Source organism: Centrocercus urophasianus, unplaced genomic scaffold (genome assembly GCF_019232065.1).
Source record: "Centrocercus urophasianus isolate 14NV4802_14NV808 unplaced genomic scaffold, USGS_Curo_1.0 seq_13, whole genome shotgun sequence".
Classification (NCBI taxonomy): domain Eukaryota; kingdom Metazoa; phylum Chordata; class Aves; order Galliformes; family Phasianidae; genus Centrocercus; species Centrocercus urophasianus.
The window spans coordinates 2,195,983-2,216,131 of NW_024884475.1; the positions used below are offsets into that span (position 1 = coordinate 2,195,983).

General features: G+C 43.9%; 1 protein-coding gene and 1 long non-coding RNA gene across 4 annotated transcripts in view; one reads left to right on the forward strand and one right to left on the reverse strand.

Annotated features, from left to right (window-relative positions):
- The window catches only part of SMOX (spermine oxidase), a 53,958-nt gene that overhangs the window by 20,337 nt on the left and 13,472 nt on the right, over positions 1 to 20,149 (forward strand). For both annotated transcript variants that reach the window (XM_042812912.1, XM_042812911.1), the window contains exons 2-3: positions 12,604 to 12,838; positions 17,042 to 17,268. In XM_042812912.1, coding sequence (XP_042668846.1) covers positions 12,631 to 12,838; positions 17,042 to 17,268 — 435 coding nt within the window. In that variant the 5' untranslated portion in view covers positions 12,604 to 12,630. The remainder of the gene's footprint in view (positions 1 to 12,603; positions 12,839 to 17,041; positions 17,269 to 20,149) is intronic.
- Positions 1 to 20,149, reverse strand: part of LOC122157324 — a 51,380-nt gene that overhangs the window by 3,408 nt on the left and 27,823 nt on the right. Inside the window, exon 4 of one of the 2 annotated variants that reach the window (XR_006167856.1) lies at positions 14,245 to 19,851. The exons of the other annotated variant lie outside the window; for it this stretch is intronic. This is a non-coding gene — a long non-coding RNA (uncharacterized LOC122157324). Of the gene's footprint in view, positions 1 to 14,244; positions 19,852 to 20,149 lie in introns of those variants that run through there. 2 annotated transcript variants of the gene reach the window in all.

The following is a 20,149-nucleotide window of genomic DNA, read 5'->3' on the forward strand; positions in this document are numbered from 1 at the left end:
ACATGCCTTAGTGCTTTCAGAGCTGTTTGTCAGGACCACTATGGGGGTCCTGTCTGACCACCACCTGCTGCAAATCAAACCCACATGCCTCCAAAGGAGAATACCTTCTCAGTTGGTCATTAGTGTCTTTATTATTATTATTTTTTTTTTGCAAAGCCTTTTGGAACCAAACCCAGACATGTATGTTTTCAGGGAGATGAGGTGGTGAGATGTGTGATGATGCTTAGTTCTTGTGGCTGACAACTGTCTTGACCAGCCTTCTTGCTGCAGAGGGATCCACGGTGCTCAGGGAGAGGGTGCACCAGCCCAGGTCTTCATTAGAACCACAGAATCATTAAGATTGGAAAAAAGCATTAAGGTGATCAAATCCAACCATCGACCCATCACCACCATGCCCACTAAAACCATGGCCCCCAAGCTCTCCCTGTTAAGGTAGTATTTCAAGTTTCTGAGCCTAGATCATAGAACATTGTACGTCTGGAGTCAAGGGCTGTGGTGGGCAGTTCTTTGGAAAGCTGTGCAAAGATCCTCGACAACAGTGGCCTCTATTTCAGAAAGGGACATTGTGAGCAGGGAGAAAAACTTTCAGATCACATGTACCCCAGTGAGTACTTTTCTTTCTATAGGAAGATTTGTTGGAGAATGTTAATTGAGTCCCTTTTGAAACGGAGGAGGCTTTGCTTCCTTCCCAAGTTTTCAAAACAAATTTTCCAAAGACAGAGCTTATGTTTCATTCAAGTGTAAATCCTTTCTCTTTAACCTGGAAGTTATCCCAGGAAAGAAAAAAAAAAAAAAAGCAAAAAAAAACCCCCATCCATTCACTGCAGGACAGACCCTCATGGTTGTGGAAAAAATGAAGTGGATCCAATTGTCCAAACAGGAAGGCAGTTCAGAAAAGACTTTGCTCAGTGTGAGGAGCTCTCAGTCGAGTTTAAATGCATCTCCTACAAACTCGACTTTATGTCTCTGTTGCTTCTGAAGCATCACACAATAGCTGAAGTGTGTGCTAAATTTAGAGATGACAATTTCTTCTTGCCAACATGCAGGCTCTGTGAGTTTCAGTGTGTCGGTACAGGAGGGATGCAGAAAGTGAGCTGAAATTCATTGGCTCGTTATCTCTCCTGACTTCCACGTTGCTCGGTAGCCCCGTTGAGCATCTAGTGCTTTATACTAATTCTTTTTCATTTCAGGGCATTAGTCAAAATGCTTTCTTTGGCACAGCGAGGTGCTAATGCTGTTTTATACGTGCCGAAGTTGAAGTATGTTAGGGATGAGGCAAGCCATATTGAGCACAATGAGCTCTCATCTGGATACACTGAAACTTCACTGTATTTTTAGCTGCTTTGTGGATAGGGCTGTAATTCTGTTACCCTCGTCATGTGAGAAAGCTGTGGGAGAGCAGATCAAACACAAGTGTCTCCATTCCCACTCCTTGCCGCTTTCCACATGATGAGCCTTCCTGCTCTGTGGAAACCACTTCAGATCTAAAATACCTGTGTTTTTATCTGTCTCATTTGTTCCTTTCTGTGCAGTGCTTCGTCTTAAGTCTGTAAAGCGGTTTGTGAGGATTTAATGAAAAAGAGCAAAACCAAATTTCCCTTTGTTTCAGTAAAATGTCTTGATCGTCGCAGAGGCGAAATGCTTTTGAGCTCAGATGTGTCAGGAGGGATGAAAGGCACCTTGCAGAGGGGGATAATCCATCACTTGTGCACGTCCCGAAGCACTCGGGCTGCTGTTCCCTGCAGGGCATTCAGCAACCCCAGAGCACAAGAACTCAGCCAGAGGACAACGTTTCATCATCGGGCTTTGTTTTGATGTTTGCAGCAAGGTAGATACAACGCTAAACGTGTCACTGCTCATTGCTTCCCTCTCCCACCCGTTGTCTTTTGCCAGCTGCTTCTGCTTTCTGCTCTGTTTGGTGTGCCTCCGTGTGAGCACTCAGCAGGGAAATCCCTCAGCAGGGTGGCTTGCTGCATTATTCATTACGTTCCCATGTAGGATATGGCAGTCACAGAATTTCAGCGAGTACATCGAGGTGACCTGAATGCAGACAGTGTTTGATGTCTGTGCTTTTGCACTGAAACATTAGGAACATCAGCACAGGGAGGTGGCATATGCAAATCCCACACTTCAAGGAGCATGGGGAAAAGCACCCTTCTTCTTCAAAGGAAGCCTCTGGTGGGTAAAAATCTCAGAAAAACATTGCCAGCCACAGCCTAGACTTCACTGAGATCTAAGAACACACTTCCCAGCCTGATTTCCCCTGCCTTGGGCTCTTGTCTGATGTGTGAGCGTGTCAGTGCAGAGAGCTGAATGGAGAAAGCTGTGTGTTACAGCATGCTGAGCCAGCCCTGCTTGTGTTTGCTGTCTCAGAGCTGGAGCACAGTTGTTTGCAAGTGATATTCCAGCAGAGCACAGCCTGAGATAAGTCCCCTGGAAACTGCTCCACCTGCAGAGACACAGATTTCCTGGATTCATGGCTGCCCTCCTGCAGGATGAAGCCAGCCCAGTTATTGTGGGAGAAAATCAGTGCAGCGTTTGGCTCTTCTGATTTTGGTTCTCATCCCCTAGTGTTTCTGTTGCATTTAATGATTTTCCCTGTGGCTTGAATGGTAAAGATGTGGTAAGTGCTTGGGGATGGCTTGAAATCAAAGATTCAGTGTGGGTGTTGTTTTCAAACAGGGGGAATAAACGACGTTATTTAGAAAGTTGTGTTGCTATTTCAGGGCAGTTTGTTGGGTCTGGATTCTGAGAAGTGGTGAGAAAATATAATTGCTTTTGGGGTAGCATGTCTCATATGGTGTGTCCTGAAATAATCCTCATGTACACATTGAGTTGGAGCGGAGCACTGCGTGGATTCATTCCCTGTCTCACCCTTCTATTACGCAGGATAGGAGGAGGAGAAGATTCCTGTTGAAACTTTGCTCCCAAGCTTGCTGAAATGAATTTAAAACCCCAAACCACAAAGAATTCCCAAATGCAACAGGGACACCAGTGTTTATTTGACTGAGACCCCATTGTATTCTGAGTTGTGCAAACATGGGCATGTTTCCTATTTAATTAAGGCTGGGTTTTATCAATTAAGTTTCCCAAACAATTGAAGAGAGAAGTAGGGTGGTGAAGATAACATCGCATGGCTGTGCAGATGGGATAGGGCACAGCTCTTTTTGGCAGTCAGAACATTAGTTTTGCAGGAAACTTGTTTGCAGCATTGTTCTGATCCATTATACAGTGGTTTCAGCTTGTTACCTCTGTTTTTTTTCTTTAGTTTGCTGTCTCTCTCTCCTTCCTTTTACAGTCCTGAACACCAAGCCATTGACGGGAAGCATAAAAGCAGCAGATGCCTCCTAGTGCTAAATGTCATTGAGAGCTGGAAATCAGGGGAAGGTTCCCAGCAGTGGGTCAGCCAGTGCTTGCCAAGCTTGTGTTGAGTCTCCAAACTAACCCTGAACAACAATGCAGGTACACAGTAAAAGAGAGTCCAGTTGGGTTGTTTGTCTCAGGTAACTCAACAGCTGTCTTCCTGAGTTCTTTGCCCTCTGCGTCTTGCTCTGCTCGTTGAGGTTCTAGCCAAATCACGGGGTTGGTGAGTCCCAGATAGTCTGTAGTATGCAGAAACACAATGACTTCTACCACCACGGGTTATAGAATTCAAGGTTAGATCATGATTCCCATCACTAGGGTTAGGATAGGATAAGGGGGAAATGGTTTTAAGCTCTAGGAGGGAAGGCTTAGATTGGATGTCAGGGGAAAGTTCTTCACTGAGAGAGTGGTGAGGTGCTGGAACAGCTGCCCAGAGAGGCTGTGGATGCCCCGTCCATCCCTGGAGGTGCTCAAGGCCAGGTTGGATGGGGCCATGGGCAACCTGGACAGTGCCAGATGTGGAAGTTGGTGGCCCTGCCTGTGGCAGGGGGTTGGAATTTGATCTTTGAGGTCACTTCCAACCCAAGCTATTCCATGATTCTGTGATAGGAATATCCCATTCACTGCAGCAGGTTGGATACCATTCAGTTGCCCCTATTTTCTCCGGCTGCTCCTGATGTGGGAGCAGAGTGTTGTGACAGAGTAAGCTCTCTGGTGATGGAGAAGATGTTGTGAGATGTCTGCTCGTTAAGGGAGCCCTTGTACCTATCCCCACAGTCTCCTAAAACAAAGGGCATGCTGGTGTGCCAGCTGCAGCTTCTACTTGTTTTTTCTTTGGGGGATTTGTAGAGCAGAGGATTTATTGGCTCTGCTTTTTATTGCTGCTGTGACTCCTTAGAATGTGTCCTATGTAAGGCAGTAGCCTTTGGCACAAGCACTGCTCTCATCAGCTGTGTGAGCAGGAAGAGCTCTACAGCCCACATCTCATGGTGCTGACCTGCTGGACCGGCTGCATTCTACCATGCTGTCAGAAGGACGTGTGATACTGAAGATACCCTGCTCCCTTCCCAGCACCTGGGAGCTGGCTGAACCTGCTCTATTCTCATGCTGCCATTCAGCCAAAGGAACAGGCTTGAGAATCAGCCGCAGGCCAGCCAATTATTTTGATTTATTTTCTTTTCCCTCGGATGAGAAGGATTTGAAAAAACGCATAATGGAGGATTATATCAGAGCACTATAAATGGTGTGATTCATTCCCTGTGTTCTTGGCATGACGTTCTTTAGTTTATTTTTTGGATATCTTTGCAGTCTGGTTAGTGCCAAGCGCTGTATGGAAATGCCCTGTGGCAGACAACCTGCTCTGCCCATATGTTGGCTTTTAAAAAAACCACCTCATAATAGGAAGTCTTTCCAGTGCATGCCAAGATGCTTGGGGCTTGTTAAATATATTCTGCTTGTCAGCAGCTACTCAATTGAAAAAGTAGCACTGGTATGAATCAGTTTTGAACGAGTTCATTTGACTTGAGGGATGTTTGAGGCATTAAAACAAGTGGGATTGCAGTGGTAAAAGTATGTGCAGTGGTCTCCTGATGAAAAGCACGAGCTGGTAACCCTTAAGAAAAAAACCCCAAAATCAAAAGAACCTTCTATTCTAAGCATTCAAAAGTGTAGAGATTTTCCCAATAAGCTAATTTGTGATGAGCCTGAAGTGTAGAGGAGGCTTCCTGAGCTTCTTTCTGTCTCAAAGAGTGTGTTATTATAGATTCTTCTGTGTTCACATCTCCCATGGTCCATGTGCTGCTGGGCTGGGCACTCAGAGATGCAGATACCATACAGCTGTGTCTTTTCTTGCAACATTGCTTCCAGTAAATGTTGTCTGCTCAGGGAATGAGGTGCCCAGTGCCTCAACTGTGCCTCAACTAAGTGCTCTTATTACAGAGTGTTGATTCAGCAAAGAAATGAAAAATGCTGTTTCTCAGAACTTTCTGTTTTTGTGTTGGAGAACTTAAGACATTTCTGCTTCATTTTCAAGGCCAGCAGGGTAAGGGCTACAAATGGAGCTGCCGTTGGAGCCTGTGGCCTGCAGAAGGTCTCACGACCTCAACTCTAAGATTCTAAGAGCAGCCTTGGGCTGTTTCTCATTCATACAATCATTAAAACCACTAAGATGGCCAAGTTCAACCCCAACCCACCCTCACGATGCCCACTAACCATGTCTCCAGGGTTCTTGACTACGTCCAGGGATGGTGACTCCACAACTTCACTGGGCAGCTGTGCCAATGCATTCCCAAAATTCATTACTAGTTGAGCTGTTTTGCACAGGTGAGTTGTCTTAAATACAACACGTACAGGTGAAATAGCTGGAAGTGAGGTCTTATTGTAGTTAAGACCTGAAGTGCTTTGTTACAGATCTCGTCAGCCCAGGTAAGGTCATTTTCTTAGACTAGAGGAGACCTGAGTTTGGATAGGCAAAAGTTAATGCTATGATTTCCATCTGTCTCTTTGGGGGTATTTTCAGGAGGGAGAAGAATGCCAAATCAGCCTGAACGTCTCTGCTGCTTTCCAAAAACTGATGCTGAGGAGGCCTGGGGCAGAAGGCTGAGGGTTTGGCGTACAGATAAAATGGGAAGCATCCTGTTCATGCTGCTGTCCAAGAATACACATGGTGTGTTATTACTGTGCTTCCTTCCTTGATGTCTGATCCAGCTGTGCACTGTGTGTCACTGGGGTGGGTCAGCAGTCTGTAAGTGGGGCTTGTCGATGCTGTTGTTAAGGGCAGCACTGCTGAAGGGCAGCATTTTCAGTGCCTCGAGACACATTTGACGGCTTGAGCTTTCACCTGGTCAAATCTCAGAAAGTTGAGGATAATGTTTGAAACCATTTCCCCTTATCCTGTCGCAACAGACACTGCTAAACGGTCTGTCCCCTTCTTTCGTGTGGCCTCCCTTCAGATATTGAAAGGCTGCTCTCAAGTCTTCCCAAAGCCTTCTCTAGACTGAAAAGCCCCAACCCTCAGAACGTCCCTGTAGGGTTGGGAGATGTAGATGTCCCTGTTTATTGCAGGAGATTTGGATGAGATGCCCTTTAAGGGTCCCTTCCAGTCAAGAGATTCTGTTATTCTATAGATGAACTGAGGTTCAAACTTGCCTTTCTCTCACAGCCACCCCTATAAATTCCAGCCACAGAAACATAAGGCAGGGCACAGGTAGTGGAAATGCTGGCTTGTCTTTGCGAAAGGCTGCCTGGCTTCTTTGTGCCTTGTGGGGAAGATGAACAGCACAAGAAGAGGTGCTGAGGAGCGAGGGGCTGAAGTTGCAATGATGGGGGATAAAAAAAATCACAAGGATCTGTGTTTCAAGCCCTGGAAAATTCTGCTTTCAAAATTGCTGCCTCTGACCACCACTTTTGGTGAGCTGTCGAAATGGGTCTCCTCTAGCAAGCCCTGCTGCCTGCAGGAGGGCTCAGCAGGACTGCTTTGGGGCTGGGTGACTTGTTCCTGCTGCCCATATCCAGCTGGCAAGCTTGTTCAGACTGAAATGTTGCCTTGGATAAAGCCTGAGCAGGAGAATGGTGACGAAAGAGCGCTCTGCAGGAGGTGAGTTTCCAGCATGTGCAGCCAACACGAATTAACCTCGATCTCACTGGTGCATGTGCTGTCGGTGTCACAGGTTTACAAGCTCAGGAAGGGCCCTGGTGTGTCTGTGGATGGCTGAGGACCATTCTGCTCCTGCAGCTCTCCAGGTAGCAGAGCAAACAAGGCGTGCCTGCTTCCACTGCAGTAAACCTGTTGCAATCTCACTGGGTCGGTGTTTGCACAACTGTGGAACAAAAGGCAGATTTAACAGCTGCCTGTTCCATTCGCTCATGCATCTGACTGATGTGGAGGGCTTAAGTTCAATTAATAATTCTCCTGCCTTCTGCTTCCGTGCTTTACCTGTGATGGTGTAAATGACTCTGAAAAGGGCTGTGAGTGAGTTTGGCAGGGAGCTGGCTGGGTTAGGAAAGAGAGGAGTGAGGGGAAGGCAGAAAGAGAAGGATCTTCCAGTTTGACATGTTTACAGCCTGGAGAGCTTGGAAAGAGCATCCTGAAATAAGAGGCTTCTGAGAAGGCTGATGAAAGGGGAAAAAGGGAAGAAGTTACAAAACGGGCATTTGTTGTGCCAGGAGCTGGGGAGAACCACAGCCAGCAGCATTGCCATTCTTTTGTATGCATTTGATGAAATAATGGAGATCATTACAGCTATTAGGACAAAAAAAAAAAAAAAAAAAAAAAATTTATAGAAAAGCTTTTGAAACAGAATCCAAAAATTTGCTTTTTTTTTTTTTAATTATTATTTTTTACTTCCCATTTCTTAGGCACCACTAGAAACCTCCCGTGTGTGTGCACTGTCCCTATAGCACCATGCTAACTTGCAGCACCATACTCTGTATCCAGGTGGTTCTGGAGCCTCTGAGAGGTTCAGTTCTGATTTAAAAGCTTCAAATAATATCCTTACTGGCTATAATGGAAAGTGTTTCAGCAGCTGATTACTGTCACTATTCAAAATAGTCATTTTGGTTCTGTTTCTGAATTGGTCTGGCTTCTGCTCTTGGTTGCTCAATCTCGCTTTATCTTTGCCTGGATTAAATTAGATGGTTGCTTTCAAGTATTCATTGTTTGTAAACACTCTCTGGACTGAGAGCAATGAACCTCCATTACAAACACATATGTAGTGCCCTGTCATATCTTGACTGTATTCTGAATAGTTGCAATTCAAATAATAATAAAAGTAAGGGTGGATTTTTCTGCTTCCATTTAGTCTTTCCTATCAAGTGAGATCTTGTTCTTTTTAATCCAAGTTCCTTTCAGACAAACGCAGTGAATGCTGTTGTTTAGGTTGCTGAGTAAGGATGATGCTTAATATCTAGCATAGGAAGACCCAATGGGAACCCAGGCACAGGCTGCCCAGGGTGGTGATGGGGTCACCAGCCTGGGAGGTATTCCAGAACCTTGGAGATGTGGCACTTGGAGAGATGGTTAGTGGGCATGGAGGGTTGGATTTGGTGATCTTAGAGGTCTTTTCCAACCTTTGTGATTCTGTGATCCTGTGAAAATCAGCGGGCTGGATTACCCTGTGGTGGCCTCCGTTGATGGACAGATTGCAGACAGCTGATGCAAAATTGACATCCAAAATGTAACTGAGGAGAACAGTCCCACCTCAAGGGACCATTATTATTGTCTGTGGCATGGTGGAAGCTCACAATCCCTGCTTGCATATAACTTACTGTGTGATATGAAGCAAAACCTGAAGGAGGAGGAAGGTCTTTCTTTAAACTAGCTGATAGACAAACTTTTAAGCATGCAAGCTTTGTTTCCAGAGCATTGCCATGTGTCATCACAGCTACGACAGTGCTGCCATGAGGGTAGTATACGGGTGAGCTAAGAATAGGAGATTTCCTTGAGAAATGTTTTTGTTTATTTTATTTTTGTATTTTATATTGTCTGAACCTCGTTGACCTTTCCCTTAAGGGTCCTAGAAGAATACAGAGTATTGTTGTCATAAGGATGGCAGCTGTGAACAGCCCTGTTTCCCTGGCTTCTTCCTTGTGAGCTGTGCCAGTTTTTGCTGGCAAAATTAGAAGAGAATTTTTAAGTGGACACACCTCTGAACTTTGGTGGTTTTGCTGCTGGTTTAGAGGAAGATAATACCAGCATCCAGGGAGCAATGCTAGGAATGGAAACTTAAGATTCCAAGTTGGTCATCCAGCAATGAGCACTGGAGAAAGTAAATTGCTGTAAAGATTTGCCTGCTGGGAAGCAGCAGTTGACCACAGGTCTTTTCTTGGGAATGTTTTCAGGGATTTTTTTAAAGATATTTTTTGGAATGGGGGTAACTGGACAGTAGTGAGAAGGGGCAAATGAAGGGTAGTGGCACTGAGGGAGGTGTGGGCAGCATGATGATGGACAGTGAGAAGAAATGAATTGAGTAGAATACCATGAGTAAGGCACTCATAAATAAGAGGTAAGAGGACCAAGGCTGCATTTTTAAGACACGATGGAGATGATGTGCATATAAATATCATAACTGGGTGTAACCCTGGCTGGTGGCTTGGCAAATAATGACGGTAGGGCATCGCACACTAAAAAAATAAGGTATTTTATGTGCTTATCTTACTTATGAACCTCCCACTGTATAAATAATACTAAAATCAAGTGCAGTGGGGATTCATAGATGCTTTATTGTCTGTTCATTTCACAATGAAGTGTGCATTTGATTGGGAAGTCCAGGTTCTTGCTAAATCTTAATTGCCTTCCCCTGCTGATCATGCAGTAAAGGTTGTTGGCTAATTAAAAGTGGTTTCTAAATCAGGATTCTGAACACACAAAACAACCTGTTATTTTCTCATCTGTCTAGACAGCTCACCTAATCCAGTATTAAAATTCTGAAACAGGAGGGAAAAACATTTTCTTGAAGCTTTCATGCGAAGAATTCACACGAGCTCGCCAAAGCTAGGATTAGGAAAGCTGCACTTAAAAAGCTGAGCTACAGCTGTTCGTATGGGGTGTAGGTGGCAGAAGAGATGTTTCTTTACTGTGGCAACTAAGCACTTGCATTGATGTGTTGTCTGGAGACTGGTTGAGAAGTGGAGAGCGTTGTAAAATGTCTGTGGCTTGTAATAAGTCTGGAAGGCATTTCTGTTAAGGGCTGGGTTATTATTAGACTGTGGAGCTCCTCACCACAGAGCTGATGTGAAGGCCAGAAGTAGAGAGGTGTTCAAAAAGGAGCAGGCAAATGCAAGGGGAAGAAGACCGCAGGGGTTGTTACAGCCAGAGGTGTGGATGCTGGCTCTACTATATGACATCCCTACTGGATTTGCTGCTGGAACCTTTCTGGCCTTAAATTAGGAGAGCGTTGTTCCTATTTGTACCAATCATACTCTTCAATATGACTTTCTATGGCCTTTCTTAGGCACTCTTTTCTTTGCCCTTCATACGCAGTGATGGACTTCCCTGAGGCTTTGAGTAAAGAGGTCCCAGTGTTCATGGCCAATTTTAAAGATCTCAAAAGAACCCGAAGAAATCTCACTTCTTACCTTGTTAGATGAAAAGTCAATAAATTGGCATGCTTGGGTTGGGAAGTAAGGTAGTACTGGTTGATCCATGGGCTGTTTGCTTCTTGAGAAGCTTTGGTACAAAGTCCCATGAAATATAGTGGCTTCACTTAATCTGCAGAGAAGATGAGCAATGATGGAAGTTGTGTGCAGCTGGGATCTTAACCCATTCATCGCTTGCTGTAGGGAGGGAGCTTTGCATCCTCCTCTCTTCCTGCTCCAGAACTTTTCTGATGATTGCAAAACCAGGGGGAAAATGTTCTTGCTACCACTTCCTCAAAGTATTGCAGTGCTTTTGAGGACGGCTTGTTCAGCAGTAAGTCCAGCACCTCGTGTTGGCAGCTCACAGCTTTCCTACCTGCCAAATGACCACACATGGACTAGAAAGCACTGAGTGCTTGACGTGTTTGACTTGGGCTTGGAAATAACTCTTCAAATACCTGTGGCTGGCTCCCTGTGACAAATATCTGCCAGCCAAGATCTGCACATCAGGAGGTGATGGCTGTTAACAGCAGTGGCAGTTTTTGATGTGGCTCTGTGTCACCTGTTCCGTTGCCTGGTGGCAGTTGGAGCACACTGCACGGACAGTTTGTTGTAGCCACTGTGCTGCTATCCCTTGCAGGTAAGCCCACATAGAGTGAATTGAATTGAAGCTGCTCAAGCTGAAACTACACATTTTCAAAATGGTTGTCAGGAATACCAGAAGGACAACTTTATTGTTCACACCACTGCTGAAATCTCTATGGACTGCAGTCTGGTGTCACTTTCGTTACGGAGGGCAGGAGATGTTTGGCCAACATGCATAAATACTTTAAGATCCCAGAGTAAAAGGGACTCTCCAAATGAAATCACTGTTGCCTTGTATTTAATTAGCACGCAGGGTCATATATGGAAATAGTTGAGCAGTTTCTCAAGCACAGAGGTTTGAAACTTCTCCTGGTGATGCAAGGGAGTAACAGGAGTCTTTGATGCTGGCCAGATGTTTGGAGAATTGGGAAGGAGCTCAGAAAGGAGCATCCAGCAGCTTGGAAGCAGGTAAGCAGCAATAGTAACTTTTTGGGTTTCGGTAAGTATTGGGTAGGAGAGCAGTAAGAAACCTGGGAATTTTGTACATGTTTTGTCCAAAACTGTTGGGCGCCGTCTGATGCCTGAGCTGAAGAATCCAGGGCTGTGTGTTTCTTGTTGTCAATCAGGACTGATATCTTCTTGGACTTGGAGGAGTATGGGACTTTGTGCCCAGTTTCTTGGTGCTCTCGAGGATTGGTGTGAGCCAAATGTCCTGACGTTGACATGTGTGTATAATGGCATCCTACTTGGCAATCTCTGATTAAGGTCTACCCTCAAATACAAAGCTGAGGTTGTGTACTGTAATAGGGCAATGGGATTTGAGAAGTAATGGCATACACAGTTAAAAAGATGGCCTTTAGGAATCTGCAAAGCAAAACACGGGATACTGCTTGGAGAAGGATTTGGATATATTGGGTAGGTAAAGCTGTTCTACTCAGGTCTATTGTGGGTTTGAACCTCTCCTCATCTAAGAATAAGGCAATTCCTGATTGTCAGGACAATGTTGGCTCTTGGATCTGTATCACATGGCTGTGAATTTTTGAACTGTCTCTCGCTGGCTTTCGTCATTTGAAGCATTTTGTCCATCTGTACCACTTAGGTAATGATCGGTTTTGATATCTGAGCTCTGTGCTTTGAGCTAAATCCTCTCTAGCTTATCCCATCGTTATGTGATCTGAAGCTGGTGCTTTGTGGTTGCCACAGAGGCAAAGTGAAGCTTCATTAGTGTGCTGTGGAGCATGTCAGCAGTGGGTATGTGGTTTTCTCATTCATTCTTTTAGAGTCTTTACCACAAAATTGCCACTTCTAAAGGTTATATTAAGAGATGGGAGTTTGAAAATCCTTTGGCTTCACTGGAAATAGTCTGCATGGCAATAGAGGGTGGGGATTTCTCCAGTTTCCAGTAGCCTGCTCCAGTCCAAAAGGCTGTTGCAACCCAATTTGACCTCAGTTATCCTTCTTATACATCCCAAGTGCACTATCTCTCCTGCTGAACTTTTCTTTTTGCAGAGTTCTTTGAGATTTTGATGAGGATACCACTGAGCCGGGTTCCTTCAACGCGCTTCTCTGCTTTTTCCCTAGGTTCCTTAGAAAGAGAGCTTGGACGGCATGCAAAGTTGTGAAATATCTGGAGACAGCACGGATGATCCTCTTAGTAGTGGCCTACGGAGAAAACGACAGCCTCGAATAGTAGTTATTGGTGCTGGGCTTGCAGGCCTGTCCGCAGCAAAAGCGCTCTTGGAAAGCGGTTTCACGGATGTAACTATCCTTGAGGCGACCGATCGAATTGGAGGCCGCGTCCAAAGTGTGAAACTTGGTAAGAGCTGTGTTTCGAGGGGAATTATTCATCCATTGGGCTCTCTTTTTTTTTAATGTTGGCAGGTTTTTGTATTGTTATGAAGTTAATTTGATGAAACTTGAGAAAGGTTTCTTGGCATGTGCATCTTGGGCTCCTTGCGGGGTGAATGAGTTGGTATGAGTGTGCTTACCTTTGTCTTGCAAGGGAGGGCTGCTCCAAAATGGACCATGTTTCTGTACATGAAGGTCTTACTGATGATAACACTCACTCTATAAAAGAAGCTCTATGATTAAATAACTGTAAAGGACACCTTGCACCACTGTTTTCAGCTGGACTGCTGACTAGAAGCAATCAGTAAATCTTCCAGGTAGTCTCTTTCTCTGTGACTTACATCGCAGCAAAGGGGCAAGCTCAGTGCTGTTCTGTTTCACTGATAGCCCCATTACTTTCCCTAGAACTGCTCCCTGCGAATCAGGCTGCTGGAAAACCCTCTTCAGTGTATCCTTTCATACTGGCTTCCTACTTTCCTACCTCTGTGGCTTCCTTTCTCAAGTCAGTTAGGAGGGCTTGTAAAATCTCTAAATGCAAAGTAGTGGAACAAGCTGGTCTAGTGGTTGGTGACCCTGCCCACGGCAGGGGGGTTGAAACTAGATGATCTTTGAGGACCTTTTCAACCCAGGCCATTCCATAATATGGTATGATATGATGTGATATGATATGATATGATGTGATATGTGTAGCCCTTTGCAGCTCAGTAGTCAGTGAAGCTTTCCCTTGGTATCTAGGAGGGCATTGCCTGTCTGTTCTCAAGAGCAAAAAACTCTTTGCTTCTACTGAACTGCCATCCTTATTTCAGTTAACTCATTCTGTTTCTGATACCTTTGTATATTTATTAGATTTGGCCTCTTGCTGGCCTCTTTTTTTTTTTTTTAATCTAACATCACTTTCTATATTTTACTGTATAAACTCATCACAATAAATAAACAGTGATGTCCTATGAACTTTTAGAAGGGAAATGAATAAAAAGGCAAATCTGATTTCCAGGGTTTGAATAGGGCACTTTACGTTCTGCTGAGACTTGGCATAGAGCTTAAAATGGGAAGTGTGTCCTCTACACACAATGCACTGTATTAAAAATATCCTGGATCGTGTCTGCAAGAGGAGGGAAGTGTCAAGATCTGAAATCTTCAGGGAACAATATATAATTTTGTCAGTGCACCTGTGAAATAATTCTGTGCTACTAGTACAGAGAGCTGTTCTTTCTTTGGACACCTTCATTAGTTACTCATCATCTCTTTACCTTTGCTTGGAAACCTACTTCCACTTGGTTATCACTTTAACTGATGTGAGGCATTCCTGGAGATGCTCAAGGTCAGGCACGATGGGTCTCTGGGCACCTGGTGAAGCTGTGGGTGTCCCTGTTCATTGCAAAAGAGAGACAGCGGATCTTTAAAGCTCCCTTCCAACTCAAGTGATCTTTTTCAAGTACCAAGATTATATTGTTCAGGGATTGACTGCATGCAATTTTTTCCCATGGTGAGAGCATGTCCTGGCCCCTTGCATGCTTTACAGATTCACATTCCCTTTAGCTAAATGATTTTGGAGCTATGTTGAGTGGTGAACTCTTCAGCAGCAGCAGTGCCCACAACCTCCCTATTTGCTGATACAAGGCAAAAGGTCAGTATAATCTTGAGTTCTATTTTTTTTTCCATTCCACACTGCTCCAAACAGCAAGATTGCACCTGGGGCATGCAAGACCTGCTCATTTTTGTGAATTGTCCAAAACTTCCAAAAATGGTTACAAAAGTGGTTATTCTGGGTCTTCAACATGTGACTGCTTTGATCTGCATCTGTCTGAACAGCATTTAAATGTTACACTTCCCTAGCCACTCCTTGTCTGAAGATCTGCTTTAAATCTTCAGCAGAACAGGGGAACCCTCTAGGACAGGTGAGGCAGAGGGTTTCTGTTTCTGGACTGTGTGTTTGTTGTACACGAACCATGACATCTGTCCCCACTGCAGATATTTCACCACAGGATACGCAAGGAATAGTCAGGGCTTCAAAGGGAAATGGGAGAGTTCCTGTGCGTAGTCAGAAGGCTTGATATGCAATCTGTGCATTCCTTTGGAAAGCTGCTGCTCTGGTGTATTGTTGTGCACAGGCCTGTTTTGACTGCTGCTTGTGTCTCAGTAATCTCATTTGCAGAGTAGGAAGTAGACTTTATTTTTGTTGTATGGATGGATTCATTCCAAGTAGATTGAAACAAAAAATCTTCTATAAATTAACTTTCTCTGCTTAAAAAATGTGTTCTTTAATGTGACACTTTTAAATAATTGCTCATGTGACTTACATTAGGTAACGACTAGCTTATCCACTTGGAGATGATTGTGCCTTTCTAAGTCCCACAGGCAAGAATGACTATTTTCAATGTGTTGGTATTTGATGACATTCCGTGCAAATACTGAAAATAGCAGTGCATCATTCATGCAACTGAGCACCAATCTTCTTTCGAAGCTCAGATGCCCCCATAAATAAGAGCTCCATGCAGGAAGATTGTTAGTGCTGCAGAGAGCAAGCTCCTGACATAACGCAGCAGGCACTATTCCTGCTACTGATCTGGCATTGATGACTCGCAGGAGGATTGCCTTAATGAGGTGACTGCCACATGCAATATTTATGAGCTTTGTACCTTTGGCTGCCAATGTGCAGCAGTCGTCTCCACCAGGCTGGGTGTGCAGGGACTGTGTTAGGATTTGCAGTGTCTTCAGTATTCATCTCTGTGCCTGGATGCTGCACGCTCTGAACCCCACACTTTGTGTTAGGAGCACATAAGACACACATAAGGATGCACGTAAGGAACTTGTAGCACTCAAGTCTTCTGATGTGTATTCTGAAGGAAAGTTGTGCTGTTCAATGACAAGGCTGTTGTCTGCTCAGAAAAATGAGATTATATGTAGAGTTTCTCTTTGAGGCAATGCCTCAGCCACATTTCTTGGAGCTTTCATCTATTAAACTTGACTGTGTGAGTGTGGTGCTGCAGTGGCTTTCTAGCTGAGCATCAATTTCCATCTTAAACAGTATCTGATGACTGCTAACTGCCTGATCCTTCCTTTATCGAGCCAGATCCTATTAGCATCCCACTTAATGAGGCATTTGCACACCTTTGCAGAGTGAGCTGCACAGTGTGCTGTTGCCTGGGACGCTGCTCTGTTAAACTTTGCTGCAGGACTTCTGAGAATCTGTAGAAATGTGGGTAAGAGACGTGACCTCAGCTTATTTTCAGCACCTCCTTCCAGCTGCTGAACACTGTCCTGTGCCATCAGCCCAATGCTGGTTCAGGCTCTGTTAGTCGAAAGGAAAGGAGGACAGTGGGACTGACCAAACTCTTTCTGTTTTGCTAGCAGTGCTGAAGGCAAAATGTGTTTGATGCTTAACCTGCAGCTTGTAAAGAACCTGATAGAAATTTTCAAGGGAATCAGTAGTAAAATGGCATCTGTTCCCTCATTTGGGGAATGGAAATGCATTTTTCTATTTCATTTGGTCTGAGTATTAACCAAATGTAACACAAACCGTGTTTGTAAATAACGTTCATTTTTAATTATGGGAATGGGTTCAGTTTGTAGATCAGTCTTGCTGTCTCAAGGCAGTCCAGTTTTTCTTCCTGCTCCCTGCTGTCGTTGCTTTTTCTCCATGTGTTTGGGCTTCTATCCCCTCCTTAGAGTACAGCAGGTACCTGAAAGTAACCTATACATGCTATTTCTCTCATACTTGGGCATGGTGGTAGTGTTGATGGTTGAACTTGATGATCTTAGAGGTCTTTTCCAATCTTAATGATTCTTTGATTCTCTTTCTGTATTATGTAACTATCTTCTTATGTGTCCTCATATCTTGCAGTGTTGCAGCGTGGCTCCTTACAGCTCTTTGCTTTTCCTCCCTCCCCAGCTCTCAACACAGCTTAAACTTCAACACGAGCAGTACATCCTCTGCTGTTCAGTTGTGTTCTTAGGTCTTAGGATTAGGAGAGATGATTTAGACAGGCAGGGTAGCAAAGGTAGAGCAGCTGACAACAATGATGGTAGGAACTGGGAACCTAAAGGATTCTGTATTTCACCTTAAGTATCAGAGGAGTGTCACTGTAATGTATCTTTGTTGGAAGCGTCCCTTCATGCTTTCAAAAAAATGTGCTTCCAAAACTGGTGTGCTTTATTTACTGTCCTGCAGGGCACGCCACTTTTGAACTGGGAGCTACGTGGATTCATGGTTCGCATGGAAACCCAGTCTATCATCTAGCAGAAGACAATGGTTTACTTGAAGAGACTACTGATGGTGAGAGAAGCGTTGGCCGGATCAGTCTTTACTCCAAGAATGGGGTGGCTTATCATCTTACCAACAACGGGCAGAGGATCCCAAAAGATGTGGTTGAAGAATTCAGTGATTTATACAACGAGGTTGGTATTCAGTGTGAGCTTGTACTGTGTACTACTAGGTGAGCTTGTAGTTCTGCATGAAACACTGGGAGCCTTTGCTATTTCTACAGAGGTAGAAATCCAGTAATGTCTTGAATTTCTTTTCAAAAAATCAACCCTAAGTTTTTGCTCATCATCTTAAGCACAACCCGTTTGTCTCTGCTGTGGGATTACTGTTGTTGTTGAACAATTTTTCCACGACGTCAATTTAATCGCTTCCAGTGATTGCTGGGGAGACCCAATCATCTGCTCTAGAAAGTTGCTACTTAATGAAAAGGGTAAGAGGAGGGATCAAATTACTAAACAAAGCAGAATGCAAAAGCTTAGCAACAACCAGCTAAACATTGTAGCCCTGTGACATTTTATTGATGTTATAAATACCATAGTGTACAGTGCAGTGTGCCAAAGTCAACTCTGTGTCGTAGGAATTGCAAGTTTTCCTGCATCAGAAGGAAAAGGACATCTTTTATTGTAGATTCAGGCCAGCATTGGCTTTGCTTTAAAGTCTTTCTAACTTTTTTTTGCTCAGTGTTTACTGATCTCCTCATATACACTGAACACAAGAGGTCTTCAGGATGTGGTAGAAGAGCCAAACAGGAGAAAAAAACCCGCACAATTACACATGCAGAACCTAAAAACATTGAAAGGGAGACTGCAAGATGGAAATGGAAATAAATGTTTAATGGAAAGATTAAGTTCTGCTGAAGAAGCTGTAAGGCAGTGTTAAATTCTTAGATAAGAATCACCAACACTACGTTGATATAACTGGGCAACACAGTTGTGATCCAAATCACAGCCAAACATTATTATTTTCATCGGTCTGTAGGCATGCCCACAACCTTCATATTTTCATCTGACTGAACTTTATAGCATCGGATGCATGGATAAACACACAGTAGAGTGAATTACCCTTGGATAGTTTCTGTTTAAAAATCTGTCCATCAGAATTTAGAAAGTCTCCAACAGAAAAATCACTGTAGCCTGTAAAGAATTATTAAGAACTGAATGTGGAGGAGGGATGTGGATTTTTCACTTGGAAAGAATTTTAGTAATATATCCTGGGGCTCTAAACTGCAATCTGTGATGAGATGGCACAGAATTATATCAGTTTTAGAGAAAAGTCATAGGAATTTCAAAGAAGCCTCATTATAGGGGGAATTTAGCAATCTTAGGAATTTAGTATGGAATTATTTAGTAATTCAGCATGGAAAGGAGATCATTCTGGACAAATGTAAGCGGGGATAATTCATCTGAACTGCTTTTTCAGACTACTGGGTCAAAACAGAACCACAACCAGCCAGAAAGAAAGATGGGTTAAATATGTGGAGCAAGATTAACAGCATATAAGAATCGAAGAGAAGGAGGAAGTAAGTGAAAATACCTCAGTGAGCAGCATTACTTATGTAAATGAAACTCCACCAACTCCTTGCACTGCTCAGTGATCATCCTATCTCAGAGATGATTAAGAAAGTCTCCACGAAAGGGAGGGTGTCAGGTGCTGACTCTGAAAGGAAAAGGGACTAAAAAGATGAGAGCTACTTGGCTTTGAGATACAGTCAGTAAGATAGAGGCTGTAACAACGTGTCATTGTTTTAAAAATGATTAATTTGCTAAATCTGCCCTTCCTTTTAAAGCAAGAAAAAGGAGGCAGCCAGTGACATGAGAGAACAACACATTTAAAGTTAATCTTCTGTATGCAGCGTGTAATTAGCTTATCGTTGCCACAGGATATCTTTATTGCTAGGAAACAGAGAATGGTTTCACATTTATGAACTGTAAAAATGTCTACAGCTACTCTCTACAGTAAAGAATTTACGAGGGACAGCTTACCCAAGGAGAGGACATCAGGCAGCCTCTGACTGCTCTGCTTTCTCTTCAGTCCCTCAAAGCGTGCTCAAATTTCTTGCAGGGCAGCCCATGTTTTTATTTAGCTTCTTGTTCCAAGGTGTCAGATTGGACAGTCTGAGTTAACAGGGCAGACTGAGCTCTTCCCTGCACCCATCAGGAAGAGTGGTTTCTGTGACCTGAAAATCACCACTTAAAAAGACTGTATGTATATACAAATGCCTCAGTGAGGGGGAAGACAGGAACATGTGCAGTATGCAGGCGGCTTTGGGAACCTTTTCCTCTGACATAAGTGCAGGGAATGTTTCTGTTTACATGTGCTGAGTCAGCCTGGTGCTTTTGTATTTTTTTTTCCTCTCCTCCTTCTTACCCCACTTTTTTTCTTTTCTTTTCTTTTTTTTTTTATTGCATTTTCACAAGAGTCCATTCCAACTTCCTTTTGGTCCCAGCTGCCCAATATCCTGTTGTTTTCTCTGGTGATGAAATGGGTGCTGGGAAGAAGCAGTAGAAATTTGGTCTTCAGTTCTGCCACTCTTCACTTTTAGGAGACAGGATTCTATCTCCTAGGATAGGTGTTAGAATACTGTGAAGTTGCCCAACACAAACAATCATTTTACAGATCACCAAACCCTGTCGTCAGGCTCCTGCATTGCATTATAGGAGCTCCCAGACCCTTCTTGAAGCCTTGGTCCAACATCATCTCTCAGGCTGCATCTCCCCCTGTAGAAAAGACTCATATAGCAAAGGCTGTGACTGACACAAGCTGTCCTGACTTAAAAAAGAGAAGAAAAAAAAAAAAAATATGATGCAAAGCCTAATCAGGAATGGAGCACTGGCATTAACAGTGGAAAATGTAGTCCTGAATGGACAGAGGCTAAATTTGTCACAGCTTCAGATGCTTGCCTTCCCCTGCACAGCATGCTTGCTTCCCATGCTCTCAGACTGCTCTCCTTTTGCTGCAGCCTTGTGCCTAGGCTCTTGTGTGTGCCTCCACCTCTGCTTCTCCGTGTGTATTTCT